General features: G+C 63.4%; 1 protein-coding gene across 1 annotated transcript; it reads right to left on the bottom strand.

The window, feature by feature from the left end:
- Nucleotides 1–1411: 1411 nt before the first annotated feature.
- MYMK (myomaker, myoblast fusion factor) lies at nucleotides 1412–9134 on the bottom strand. The gene is made up of 5 exons (XM_052649679.1): nucleotides 8753–9134; nucleotides 5081–5195; nucleotides 4714–4862; nucleotides 2156–2272; nucleotides 1412–1561 (listed from the first exon to the last, which is right to left on the bottom strand). Exons 1-5 carry the CDS (start codon nucleotides 9044–9046, stop codon nucleotides 1412–1414), a joined length of 825 nt encoding a protein of 274 aa, XP_052505639.1. The 5' UTR covers nucleotides 9047–9134.
- Nucleotides 9135–14125: the final 4991 nt, after the last annotated feature.

Here is a 14125-nt window from a genome sequence, read left to right on the forward strand (position 1 = left end):
CCTGGGCCCGCCTGTGGGGCCGCGTCTGGCTGATGGCCCTGGAGCTGTGACAAGCCAGCTCTCGCCCCACGAGGCTTGGCGAGGACCCTGAGTGCAGGTGGGCCACTTTGTCGCTAGCGGAAAGGGGTGGGGCGAGGGCCGGGTTGCGGGTGTCCAGGCCCCCCAGGATGCAGGACCCCTGGGCAGTCAAGGGGGCCCACGGACACACGGAGGCTGGGCTGTGGGGTCTGCCCGGTCCCCCGCCCTCGGGGCCAGTTCTCTCCCGGCCCTTGAAGTGTGGCCGGGGTGACTTGAGGACACGCCAGGGGCTGCCCCCCGTGGTGGGCACAGACGTGGGTAGCTGCATGTCTGGAAACACAAACAGGCCCCAGACAGGTGTAGGTAACTTCCTGCCTGATGGATGTGCCCGGATCATTCGGGAAGCTGGGAGCCTCAGCTTTGTGAGGTGATGTCTGGGCGGCCAGCTCCCGCCCCCACCGCTGGGCGGTGCCAGCGGGCCCTGAATGGGAGTGGGCTGACCTCTGCACATGGCGGCAAGCCCTGCCCTGTGGGGCCAGTCTGGGGGCCTGGCAGTCTCGCTAGGGGTTCTGGACCCGGGCCCACCCTGGGTGGGATCTCGAAAGCCCTGAGGGCACTCCAGAGTGAGGTGCCCGAAGTAGTGCCAGGCCCGGTGACTGCGGGCTGAGGTCAGTGCTGCTGTCTCGAGCTCTGGGCCGGAAGAATCCCATGGACAGAGGAGCCGGGCAGGCTACATACAGTCCATGGGGTCTCGGAGTTGGACGTGACTGAGTGACTTTCATACTATAATCTTGACCCTACATCACTTTCCAACCTTCTCTCCCCATCAAAGTAGGGTACCTCTGTGCCTTGAACTTGCCATCTACTCAGACTTGCTCTGACGACTGGATGAAATGATGAGGGTGGACAGGACATGGAGATGGCTTGATTCAGGGGCCTGGCAGGAAGGGCAGCAAGCACCAGAGTGGCCTGGCTGACCCTGGCAAGCTGAGCCTAAGGGCACAGCTCAGGAGTGGGAAGACCGGTTGCCAAGAGAAAGCAGGTGGCTGGTGACGTGGGGAGCACACGGCCGGGGGCGGCGGGCAGGCCCCTTGTCGCTGGGGCTGGGCGGGTTGCGGGGGGACAGACGCTGGCTCCGGGGCTCTGCAGACACTCCCATCTGCCAGGACCTTGGCCTAGGAGAAGGGAGAAAGTTCTTTTCTTTCCAGCGTGGTGCTTAGCACCCAGGACAAACCAAATGAGTGGATTCTCAAGAAGCGCCCGGCCTGTGCTTCCCGAAGCCCTGGAGAGGCCTCAGGCTCCGAGGAGGGATGTTCCTCCAGGTCGGGCAGGATGGGGCGCTCTTGGCAGGCCGGGGACAGGGCAGGGCGGGGCTCAGAGCCAGAATGCACGGTCAGATGCAGGCACAGCAGAGGGTGGAGCAGTCCAGCTTGGCGGGGGCCCCTGCACTTCCGGCCTTCTTGTTGACCTTGGGCAGCAGCAGGGTGAAGGACATGGCCAGGGCGCAGTGGTAGAAGCTGTGGACGTAGGCGTAGTCCCAGTCCTGCGGGGGCGGAGCGGAACCCGTCTGCGGCCTCAGCCCCCGCCCCGAGGCCCGTCTTCTTCCACCCATCACACCGCCCCCCCCACCCCCCGCCCTGGGCTTCGGGCCTGGTGAGACCTGGCACTTGCCGGGGTCAGCGGGCCCCTCCCCAACCACCCAGCTCGTCCCTGGGAGTCTGGCCAAGTATCCCCCCGAAGAGGCTTCCTGTCACTGTCCAGCGCATGGTGGTCTTGCCCTCCACGCCTAGACCACCGAAGGTCTGTGCTGACTCACCAGGGCTTTGCCGGTGGGGTGGGGCTCCTCCCCCCGCCATGTCTTCCCCCCACTTTCCCCTCTTCCCCCCTCCTCCAGGTGTGGCTCCTTCAGGGCTGTGCACCAACCAAGTGCAAGCTGTCTGTACCCCCCGCCCCTGGAGATGCTGGTGGTGCCGGGGAAGGACCAGGCTGTGACTGAACGGGGGTGCTGGTGTCAGCAGGAGTGGGGTGCTGCTGGAGCCTCCTGGAGGGGTGCGGCCCCATCCAGCCTCTGGCCAAGCAGGCTGGGGCTGGCCAGGGCCTTTGTGGGGGGCTCCTTCCCCACCCCCTCCCAGAATACCTCAAAGAAGAAGCGCAACATGAGGGCCAGGGCCCCGAAGCAGAGGCCGGGGCCTATCTGCTGGGCGTACACGCTCTTGTCCGGAAACAGGCGCCGTGTCTCCTTCATCTGCTGCAGCTGCGGGGCCGGGGGCCAAAGGGAGAGCCTCAGGCCCCAGCCGCGGGCGCTCGCACCCCGGGCACCCTCGGGGGGGCGGGGAGCGGGGCTCGGGGAGGGGCCCAGGCGCATCGGCTCCACGGCTGCAGGACCCACGGGAGACCCTGCCTGGGTTGGCAGACTGTGGCTGCCCTCAGCCCCTTGACCCCAGAAAGACCCCCTGCCCCATCTGCCTCTTGGAGAAACCCTTCAAATTTCCAGCCCGAGGAGACCAGTTGTGTGGTGTTCTCCAGCCAAAGGGTGATGGCCGTGTGGGACCCTCCCTCCAGCATGACCGCAGGAGAGAGTGGGGTGCGTGTGGCCGACCCCGCGAGACCTCTGGCCACTTTCAAAGTGGACCGACTCATCGTAGCATTTCTTAGACAAACCTGCCCGGCACGTGAGACGGCTGTGCCTCAGCTGGGCTGCCTAGAGTAAGACTCAAGTAGAAATTAGAGTCGTGGGTTCACATTCGCTAAACAGACGAGGAAGAAGCAGGTCCGCGTCCTGAGAACCCGAACTGCGAGTGCTACAGCCGGCAGGGCGTTTCGGATTCCAGCAAGGGAACCCGCTGTCACACACGCTCTGGGTGGCGGACACCCCACCTCCAGCGGCTCACAGAGACTGTGAGTAGCTTCCTGCTGGGTCAGGGCCGGTTTTGCCGCTAATAAATCCCGCACCGATATCTGGTGTTCAGTTTTCTGGAATTTTCCACCACTGGTGAGGACTCAGGACCTGCAAAGTCGCAGGTGGTGTGTGGGCACGGCTAGACAGTGTGACTCTGAGCGCAGGTGCCCGGGGAACCAGGAGGCCTCCTTCAGCCCACTCAGCACCTTGGGACTCAAGGCCCCTGCCCCAGGGGGCGCCCGGCCTGGCCCCTCCCCCAGCTCTGGTCACCCATCTCTCTGCCTTCCTCTCCCTGACCGTTGCTCAAGAAGGCACGAGGCTCCGGGAGAAAAATGCACCCTCATTCCAGGAAACAACCGCCCTGGAAAAGCCAAAATAAGCTGCACATTCAATGGTCTAGAAAACACAATCTGAGCCCCAGATGGAGGGAGGCAGGCAGCCTGGGTCCCCGTGGGGCTTCACGGGGGCACAGGCAAGGGACTGCTCTCCCGGCTAATTAGAATCCAGCCCAGAGCCAGACGGGTCAAGATTCTGGAGGAGGGACAGCCCTTCGGGGCAGAACAAGGAGCCTTTGTCCCATTTCCTGCCAGGGAGGGAGTGAATTATCAGTGAGGGGAGCTCTCTGTGTTTATGCATTTTTATCCAGAATGTTAATTAACGTGGCCCTTCCTCGGGTCCAGACAAGTCAGACCCCAGCGCGCTGCCTCCCCTCGCCTCTCCGAGGACCTCCCGGGTCAGCGTGGGGCCAGCTTGGCTTGCCCAAGATGTGAGGAGTCACAGCCTGGCCTTGCTTGTCCTGCCGTGACTTCTTGTCAAGTCGCTGACCTCCCAGCCTTGCTTTCTTCACTAACCAGACGGCAAACTAAATCCTCCACTCTCTGGGCACAGGCAGGAGGGCGGCGTTTGGAAAGCTCACCCCCAGGACTTCATTTTCCCTCCCCAGACTGCACAGTGGGTCTGTGGGCACCTTCTCATCCTCTGCCCAGCCCCACCTCTTTCCCAGGTCTATGTCTGGTCCCCTCGAGGCGCAGTTTCTTAACCCTGCCCTGGGGGCCCAGGAAGTACCCTGGGTCTACTCTGCCAAACACCTTCTTTCACTTGGACTAGTTTGCGTGGGTTTCAGTCCTTGCAGCCAGGAGGGCCCTCGGATGGGCGAGGCCTGGGGACCGTATGTAAAAGGCCTTGTGAGTGTTAGATTCCTGTGTGCCCAGCGAAGGGCCATCGGTGTTGGAAACTCCAGCTCAGGCTGCTTGCGAGTGATCCCGTCTTCCTGTCGACCTCACACTACATCCTCCCTTTTCATTGGAACCAGGCTCAAGGCTCACCTCCTCCAGGAAGTCTTCCCAGATTAACCCAGGCCACCTCCAATTGACGCTGCATCTCTAAACCAGCCATTCTCTTCAATAATAATAACGATAGCGATGACTATAATAGCAGCTCCTATTTGCTGAGCATATTAGAAGCCAGGTTCCATGCCAGTCCTTGGAGTGCTTTATCTCAGTTAATCTTTGAACCGACCCCTGTGAAGCAGGTACTGAACTGTAACACCCATTTCACAGATACGGAAAATGTGGCAGAGAGATTAAGTAACTTGGGTTAGATCCGCGCTGGTGAGTCCAGACATAATACAAACTGGGTCTGCAAGGCAGGGGCAGCCGATAGTCACTTCCTGTGCGTTAGCTGAGGCCCTGTGTCCAGCCTGCTGACCCATGAGATGGGAGGTGGGTTGAGACCCCGAGAGGGAAGAGTCTCCGCCAGGGGAGGTGGCCCGAGCGTTGAGGCTCGCACGTACGCACCCACTTGGCTGCGATGATGAGGATGGCCGAGCCGATGGGGCCAGAGTACACCCCGTAGCCCCAGCGGTCGTGGTAGATCCGCACAGCGATGGTCAGGACGCCAAACATCACGAAAGTCGACCGCTTGGGCTCATCGAAGTCGGCCAGCGCTGCGGGGGAGAGAGCGGGGTGAGGTGAGGGGCCTTTTCTAGACGCACGGTTTCAAACGGTTATGAAAAATGGGAGTCGAGGCACTGACGTCCTGCATGCGCTTTCTCACAGGGGAGCGGAGGGGTGGGCTGTCAGCAGGCCGGCCTGGGTGGACGGCGGGCAGTGGGGCATCCTGACCCCCTCGTGCAGGGCTGGGCTGCGGGCGGCGGCCACTCACCCATCAGTGAGACCCACATGCTGAGGGCCGTCCCGTAGATGCTGAAGTACTCCAGGACGTCGTGGCGCAGGAGGCAGAGCAGCGAGAGGCCGGGGCCGGCGCAGGCGTGGTGGAGCTGCAGGGGCCACGATGGGGGGTCAGCAGGGAGGCGAGAGCGCCGGGGCCCCAGGCCCTGTGAGCCGGCACCTCGGGCGGGCCGCTGAACGGTCCCAGGCCTCTGTCTCCCCATCTGGAAAATGGGGGCACTCTGAACCGCTCTCCCATAGGGTCCTCCGAAGCCCCACTGAGGTGGGGGCCCTCCCACATGCTCTACACGTTCCCTCAGCATCTGCTCAGCTGAGGCCAGAGCCTTTTCCCTTGGGTTCCAGTCTGCTCTCCCCTGGTCAGAGTGGGGACACCTCCTCTCCCACAAGTGACCCTTCTGACCACTGAGCGTCTGGAGCCCTGGGAGGGGGGCTGGTGAAGACGCAGGTGCAGACCTGGCCTGCGAGTTGCCCTGTCCGCAGGTCAGGGTGGAGGTTGGAGGCTTGCTTTCTTAAGAAGCTCCCAGGCTGGTCTCAGGGTGCTGACAGAAGGAAACCCATTTTGAGAACGACCAGCTGGCGACTCTCAGGTTCTGTCTGAGTGAGGGCAGATGGCAGAGACGCCCCCCCCCCCCACCAATCCCACACACACCCGTGTGCAGGCGCTGAACTCGGCGCCTCATCTCAGCCCCTGGTCTGACTCCTACGGTCGTCTCTCCACATAGACTTTGGAAGCAAAGGGCCAGTATTCTCAAAGCCGTCCACTTATTTCTGGACAACTCTCTCCTTTGGCGTACGCGTTTCGTCATTTTCAGCAATATTTAATTATGTGATGTAATTATTTTGACAAGCTCAAGGGCATAAACAGTCTTGGGGACCAGCACAATGGACTCTTGGTTAACCCGGCTCGGCAGGATGGAGAGGCGTGCAGGAGGGCAGTCCACGTCTGGAGATGCCAGGGGCGCTGTGGTGGGGGGTGGGGTGGGGTCGGAGGGAGCCTTGGGTCACCTGGTGCCTTGAGCCAAGGTGAGGGCAGCTTAGAGCTTCCGCTGGCTGCAGCTGTATGCGACCTAAAGCTGCGGGCACCGAGGCGGCATTAACAGAGATATAGTGTCCAGAGCAGGGGAGGAGAGAGTGCTGCTCCTGTCTGTCTGGTCAGACCTAACAGGACCATGCTGAGCTTTGGGTGCCACGCCCTTTGAAGAGACACAGGGAAAGAAAAGGTGAAGGGGAGGAACCAGGTGGTGGATATGACTGGCGCAGGAAAGAGCAGAAGCTTCAGGTGGGGCCTGATAGGGTGCTCACCCCACCAGGATAGAGGAAGGAGAACGCTTGCCCCCCCGCATGGCTCTGGCCGGCAGGGCCAGACTCTGAGAGTGACGTGGGTCCCCTTCTCCCCCAGCCCCAGCCCAGGCCCATCGTCCGCTGTCTCTCATGTATTCAAAGCTCCCGTAATACACGGGTCGCTGTGTGGGACGGAAGACCTCATCGCTCTGAAATTCTGGATGCGGTCTGTGCCCTCGATCCCGACTGCCTTGTCCCAGCCATGACCCCAGCTCGCAGCAGAGCTGGCTTGCCCTCGGCCAAAGGCTTGCCTGCGAACTCGGTTTCAAGGAGGTGGGGTTTGGAGCGGTTTAGAGGAGAGCTGGCCCAGGAAGCGACCTGCCCCCCGGGCCCATGGTTCACTGCTGCGGGACAGGTGGGGCAGGTCAGCTTCAAGGAGGGACCAAGTGCCCAGGAGCAGGGAGGTGTGGCAGCGGGCACTCAGCCTCTGCATCTGCCAGGACGTGGCTCCGTGTGGCACTGGCGGGGTGGGGGTGGGGCATGGGGCTGGGGGCCTGGCAGGGAATGCATGGCCTCAGGTCCTGGCCGCGAGCTCGGAGGGGCAGCTGATGGCCCCTGGGGCCAGGGGGGGCTTCTGTCACGTGGTGACCAGAGCCCCTGGCCCATGGGGTGGCGTGGGCCAGGGAGTTGCACGCGACTGAGCGCACAGCGGGGCGTCCAGCCAGGTCACACCTTCTGGTCGGGACACAGAAGATGCCACGTGGGAGGCAGAAGCGGGGATGGTATCGGCTGTATACCAACACAAAATTCAAAGGGAAGCGATGGTGCCTCCGGGGGCTCCGGAGAAAGGGGCTGAGCGAGTCTTTGTGGCCAGAGGACATTTGTCACGGAGGCAGCTGGCCCTGTCCCTCTGGCGGGGCAGGGCGGGGCTGGTGGGGTGGGTGGAGCGGGCCTCTGAAGCCAGCCTCGGAGGCAGCTGCGGGGTCAGCTCACCCCGGCAGGGAGGGGGGGGCCGGCAGTGACCATGGTTTCCTGGGCTGGGTCTATCGTGGGCTCTTGGAGGACGAGACCTCGGCTCCTCTGCCCGGCCGCAGGCCCTCGTCCCTGCGGAGAAGCCCCCTGCCTGCCTGGCCCCAGTCTCCCACCTGCCGGGCAGACCTCCTGGCCCTCACCCAAGCCGGGGTCCTGAAGAGGGGAGGGAAGATGCCGCGAATGAGCAGGGAGGGGCTGCTGCTGGGGAAGTGAGCTGCCCGGGGCAGGGGGCAGGCCACCTCCCACACAGAGCTCGGGGTCACTGACCTCCCCCCGAGCATGCCGCCCCAGGGAGGTGGGCTTCAGTCAAGGCTGGGACTGATGGAGTATGCTGGGGAGTCAGCGGGGCCACTCAGGGGGGTCCACTGGGGAGGGTGGTGGAAGGAGCTTCAGAGGGACAGGGGTAAGGGGGCAGGACGGCACTAAGGCATAGAGAGATGGCGGGTGGGTGGGTGGATGGCTGGACAGGCAGGTAGAGGGGCGACTGGTGATACGCGTGTATGGATGACTGATCACAGGGGGAGTGTGTATGCAGGGAGGTGGACAGACAGCTGGACAGAAGCCAGCGGGATGGATCCACAGAGCCAGGGAGACGCATGGAGGCTGAGGGGGGCGAGGCCAGGGCGGGAGGGACCCGGAGACGCAGAAAGAGAGTCCGTTCCATGGGCGTGCATCTCCAGAAATCGAGAGGGAGCCAGACACAGACGGAGAAACAAAGAGAAGCAGGCCCAGAGGGAGTCAGTAAGAGAATCAGAGGGAGACCCACAGGGAGGTGGGGGCGGGGGCAGGGAGCAGGGGCCAGGAGCCAGCAGCCAGAAGCATTAATAGAGCGAGAAGGGCCCAGAGAGAAGCGCAGGCCCCACGAAGGGGAGACGCGCGCGCGTGAGCAGGCCGTCCGGAGCCGAGGCCTGCTGCCGCGTCCCGGCGGCAGATTCCTCGGCTCCTCATGCTCTCCAGGCCCTGCTAGCCCCCCTGCGGGGCCCGGGGTACCAGCGGGCGGGGCGGGGAGCCGGAGCCAGGAGCCACCTGGGGGGGATCGGCCAGTGACAGGAGAAGGGGAACCTTGGAGGGGCCGGGCCTGGACCGACTGTCCCTGGCCCCTGTGGGCTTGGTCTCACTCACACCAACCCTGGAGGGCCTTCCTGGCCCAGACGGGAAAACTGGGGTCCAGGGAGGCGAAGGGGTCCCCAGCCCTCCCTCCTGGGCTTTTTCTTTCACCCCCCATCACTTTTCTTCATAACCCAACACAGGGAAGTGGGAGAAGGCAGCCCCTGACCTCTGTCCCTGGGAAGGTGCGCAGGGTGGGCGGTGGGGTCCTCCCCGCGAGACTTACCGCCAGAAAGAACGTGGTGAAGAGGTAGACCATGGCCTCCATGTGGAACCGCCTTTTGGCAGCGATGCTGACCGTGGGGAGGAAGGCCAGGCTGCTGACTGTGGGCAGGAGCAGTTTAGCCATGAGCGTCCCCATGGGCTGGGGAGGAGGGGCGGGGTGCCGGCCGCCGGGGTCCCCAGGGCAGGGAGAAGAGAGGGAGACGGACCGCTCCTTCCAGTGGGGGCCCCGGTGGCAGCTGCGGCTTAAATGCCTTGAAGGAGGCAGGGATGGGAGCGCACATGTCGAGAAGCTCATGGGGAGGGTCCGACAGCTGACGGGCCATGTGACCAGCACTTGTCTCTGTTTTTTTTGGGGATAGGTCAGAGCTGTTGATTCAGGGAGACCATACTTCTCTCCTCTGAGGCAGCAGCTCTGGAGAAAACTCCCCTGTGAGCACAGTCCCCAACGTCCAGCCACGTTCCACCCTGGCCCCTCCTCAGGGCGCTGGGGAGCCCAGAACGAGCAAGAACAGACGCTGTTACTTGAGTCACACAGCGGGGCAAGAGGTGGGAGAACCCAAGGGTTAGCCAGTTCCGCTGGAGAAGGAAACGGCCGCACACTCCAGTACTCTTGCCTGGGAAATCCCACGGATAGAGGAACCTGGCGGGCTACAGTCCACGGGGTTGTAAGAACTGGACACAGCGCAGTGGCCAGACCACACCACCAATCACTACAAGGGCCCTGCAGCTAAGTCTCACGTTTAACCAGCCGGTGTCCACGTCTTGCTCGCCTGCTCTCGCCCCAGACAGGTTTCCTTGGTAACTAAGTGAATGAAGCGAACCTTCCTTTCTGTTTGGTTACATCGACTCAAGCCTGAAGCGCACGGACCAGGAACTTCTCTATCAGGGTCCCCGAGGCAAGGCTGCCGCCAGCCCTCGCAATGTTCCTTCGGGAGATACTCTTCCCTTTGTGAAGCGGCCTGGGGGGAGCTGCCTGGCAGAGGGCCCCATCCTCTGGCCATGTTACCTCTGGGTGACTCTGTGTGAGTTCCCCAGGCTGACTCTTTCCCTGGAAGGACTGCTGGGTTGCTTTATTTGTTGTCAGCAAAAGGGCCGCTTTCGTTACACGTTCTGAGTTTCATCATGGTGTAAGGATGTCACTTGCAGCAGGACGCACAGACTCGTAACGCGCAGCCTGGTGGGATTTGCCAAGGGCATGTGACGGCTCCGTGCCCCCTTCACTGCGGCGCCGTCCTGGAGTCCCCAGCAGAGGCAGCCTCTGCTCTGGCTCCTGGAGACGCCTGTCTCGGCCTGCAGAAACGGACGCACACCGGGCGCATTCTTTCTCAGCCCCGGAACGGCCCTGGGAGTCGCCCACGCGTGTCACATGGCATGTTCCTGTGGTCACTGGGTGGCTGCTCTAGAGTTTGTTCTCCTGGGAATTGGAATTTGGAGAATGGGAAAAGTGGGGGGGGAGGGGCAAGGCTGAGGGGTGCCCGCGCTCTCCAGTTGGTGCCTCCAGCAGAGGCTGCCGGCTTGTTCCTGGCCTTCGGAGTGCGCTTGGCCCACCTTTCCTTCCACCTGGGAGCTCCCTCACACCTTTCCAGAAAACTCTCTGTTTCGTTGTATGCTGGCTGGAGCCTGTTTCTGCTGCCTGCAATGAAAAGTCCTACTTGGGACGTGTGGTCGCATCTTTTTCTGCTCACGTGCCTTCTTCCTAGGCACCCACACCCTCAGTGTGAAGTCCAGGGTCTCCAGGAGAACCCAGGCCATCCCTGCCCAGCTATCTCCCCTCAGCACCCCCAGCCGCCCTTGTGCGCCCAGAACCTCCTCCTGGCCTCCCTGCCTTCCTGGAAAGAGCACCCTTCCTCCACCTCTGCGTCTGGGGGGAAGGCTCACCACCCGGCACAGGTAAGCCGACGGGCTCCGCACTGGGCCCCAACACGCTGCTCTCTCCCATCAGAGCATCCGCGCCTCTCTACGGAGCTGCTCGGGTTGTGTGTGGGGAGCTGCTTGGGTTGTGTGCCTGGGGCTCGGTTGGCCAGTTCCCCGCCCAAGCCCCGGGCAGAGCCTGGCACGTGGTGGGTGGTCAGCAGACACTGGCTGGATGAATGATTCTGTGAAAAGAATGAATCAAAGTTGGGAAAGGCGGGCAGCAGCGTGCTTCAGCCTGGCACTTAGTAGCCCCGTGCCACTCCAAATGGGAAAATCAGGCCCTGCCATGCGTGCGTGCATGCGGCTCTGGGTAAGAGGCAGGCGACTCCCGGTGAGCTGGTCACCACCTCTGCCCCCCAGCCCCGGCTTCCAGGAGGAGCAGAAATCGTGCGGTGAGGACATGGATTGGACGTCAGGTGCTAGGACAGAGCTCTCTGGGGCCACAGCCCCCCACTCGGAAGTGGGAAAACATCCCACAGTTGGTTTTGTGCATGAGTGTGTGTGTGCGTGTGTTTGCAGCTATGAACTCCAGGGCCAGGGCTGAGAGCTTGGGGAAGGGAAAAAGAGAAGCGGGGAGGGGCCGGGGGTGCGGGGGAGCTGCACGTGTGTTGTAGCGATTAAGGAGGAAGGGGGCTGAGGAGGGGCCAGCCCTGAAGAAGGGAGACAGGTGGCCAGGCTGGGGCGAGGGGCTGCGGCAGAGGACCACCCCCTCACTGCCTCTAAGGAGGGGGGTGGAGCGCAGAACGGAGGTCAGGGTGCAGCCTGCGTGTGCTCCCGGCCGAGACCTGGTGGCCTGGAGACAGACCAGCTGGCCTGGGGGAACGCTCTGAACAGGACTGGAGTGACCCTCCGTTCTCACTGGTGTCAGGGCAGCTGGGAGGGGGCGCAGAGCAGAAGAAGCAGGCTGGTTGCTTGGGGGTGGCACTGCCCCTGAAGGCACAGGGCAGGGAGCCGGGCTGGGAGCCCAGCTCAGCCTGGGCAGGCTCGGAGCCAGCAGAGACGTGAGCTGGCATCCCGTCCGCCCCGCTGCCTGGGGCTCTGCCTGCCAGCTGGCCTCTGATACGCCCCCCACCACCCCACCGTCAGCTGCTCTTGCTGGGGTCACCGTAGACCCCACAGGAAGCACGCCTGGATCCTCCTGCCAGGGTGTCTGCCCCCGGGGGTTGCCTCTGAATTCACAGTGTAGCTCTCTGTCCTGCCTGACCCCTGGAGATGGGGCGGGGAGTGCTCACATTTTCAGCCCTGCTGCCCCGTGTATCTTGAAAACCATTTATGCACACAGACATTCATTCAGCGCTGGCGCTTGCCAAGCTCTCTTCCTATTTTGTCCCTCTGGGCTGTGTCAGCGGCTGGACGCCTCTTTCTCTCCCCACTTTACAGAGGAGAAGACTGAGGCTCAGAGATGCAGGGAGGCTGGCATTGCTCCTGGCCGAGGCACCCAACCCCTACCGCAGGCAGCATGCCCCCTGTCCCCAGCAGATGGTGCCGGTGCCAGTGAGACCCAGCAGGGTCTGGGTGGGGTGGGCCGCCTGACCGGGCAGCCCAGCCTGGGGAGCAGGGAGGGGAAGCCGACCCGCCCTCCCCTCCCCTCAGGTTTTATAGAGGTGCTGAAATGCCCGGAATGCCACACGGCTCCCGCCTCCCGGACAGCTGCCTGTCTGCCCGGCTGGGCCTGCAGAGCAGGGCCAGCTGCTGCACTCGCGTTCTCCATGTTTTGAAGCCCCAGCCTGGAGCTCCGGTCACCCCCAAGCACGGCAGGCCTTGGCTCTGGGTGCAGGGATCCCCTGAGGCGCCTCCGGCCCCATTCCTGGGCACTGATGCTCCTGAGCCCTTTGTTGGGGCCCCCAGGCTGGTGTGCCAGCCCAGATCTCCACAACCGGTGCTGTGTCCGGCTAATGGCCGGACGCGAGCAGCTCGCGCTGCCCCCAGCTCCTGCACAGCTGCCAGGTGAGCCAGGTGAGGGCTCTGCCCTCTTCGCTCCGCAGCCTTGCTGTGCCCTCTGCCCCCAGAGCCTCGGTCTCCTCACAGACGCAAGGGACGCCCGCTGCTGTCCCACAGGGTCTCTGTGATCCTGGGCAGGTGCACTGGCTCTGGGAGCAGCTGGCCCAGGAAGCGCTGCGTGTCTGTTCCTGAGAAGCAGCGAAGAGCTGACGCGGGTCGTTACAGGGGATCCTCTTCTGAAAGGTGGGCCTTAGCATCCATGCACGGAGACAGCTGTCCAAGGGACCTGGGGGCCGGGAGCAGGGCCGGGACGGGGACACAAGCTTGTCGTCCCCTGCGCCCCACCCCCCACCGTGGCAGCACACTGGGCCTGCCTCTCTGTGCAGAGGGGAGAGTGAGGCCGAGACGGGACGGAGCTCCTGGGCACCTGGCCTTCCTGGGGGACTTCTACATATCGGGGCGGGCTGTGTAATCCAGGAGCCCAAGGACGCAGGTCCTGCCCACCCCCCTGGCCTGGCGGTGGGCTGTCCCTGGACCTGCAGTGGCGAGCTCACGTCCCAGTTGTGCCAGGGCCCCCCAGGGCCCCATCCTTCCTCCAGATCTGGGGACAAGGGCGCCTCTTTCTTGTGTATTTTAAGAGCGAGGAGGCCTACACGTAGAGGTCCCCGCTTGAATGTCAGGACTTGGCCTAATGGAAAACGGCAGTGCTGGGAAGGAGGAAGGAGGAGCGCTCTGGTCCAGCCTGCTGGTCCCCAGGGCTCCCTGGTGGCTCAGATGGCAAAGAATCCGCCTGCAAGGTGGGAGACCCGGGTTCGATCCCTGGGTGGGGGCAGACCCTCTGGAGGAGGGCACGGCAACCCACTCCAGTATTCTTGCCTGGAGAACCCTATGGACAGAGGAGCCTGTAGGGATAGAGTCCGTGGGGTCGTGAAGAGTCAGGCGTGACGGAGCGATGGACGTGTGCACTGCTGGCCGCAGTGGTCTGTGGAGGAGGGGCCTCCCGGAGCGGGGAGAGCAGAGAAAGCTGGGCCTGCCTTGGGCTGGGCGGGGAGCTCTGGGGGTGGGGTTGGCCACTGGGGCCTCTGCTGGGGCCTGGGCCTCTTTCGGTCCTGGCCCACCACTTCCAAACTGGCCGCAGCGGCTCTCGGTGGCTCAGCCCCCATGGGGAAGAAGGGCTCTGCTGTCAGAAGTGGCCCAGGGTGCTCCAGGCTCTGGGTGGGCAGCAGGACGTGGCCGGGGAGGGTGGGGGTCCTGGCTCTCCAGGCCGTGTTGGCGGGCCTCTGGGTACCAGAGTTGAGGACCCCCTCGCAGGATCTCTGGCCCTGGTCCCCCACCTTCCGAGCTCTGTTTTAGATACTCGGCTGTACAGGACAGGGCCCAGCTCCCAGCGTGACTGTCCAACCACCAGGACCGCCAAGCCGGTCACCCCTGGCCCACTGTGCCCCTCTCCCTCCCTGACCTGTCCCTTCCCTGAGCAGGCTCCTCTCCTTCCGCCTTGTTCCACGCTTCACCTCACCTT

The sequence above is a fragment of the Budorcas taxicolor genome, chromosome 11 (assembly GCF_023091745.1).
Source record: "Budorcas taxicolor isolate Tak-1 chromosome 11, Takin1.1, whole genome shotgun sequence".
NCBI classification, from domain to species: domain Eukaryota; kingdom Metazoa; phylum Chordata; class Mammalia; order Artiodactyla; family Bovidae; genus Budorcas; species Budorcas taxicolor.

Coding starts and splice junctions, on each gene's coding strand:
- MYMK (XM_052649679.1), bottom strand. CDS start 9,046: ATGAGCTTCTCGACATGTGCGCTCCCATCCCTGCCTCCTTCAAGGCAT. Junction 4,863..5,080: donor CATGTGGGTCTCACTGATGG/GTGAGTGGCCGC, acceptor TCTCCCCCGCAG/CGCTGGCCGACTTCGATGAG. Junction 1,562..2,155: donor TGTTGCGCTTCTTCTTTGAG/GTATTCTGGGAG, acceptor CCGCCCCCGCAG/GACTGGGACTACGCCTACGT.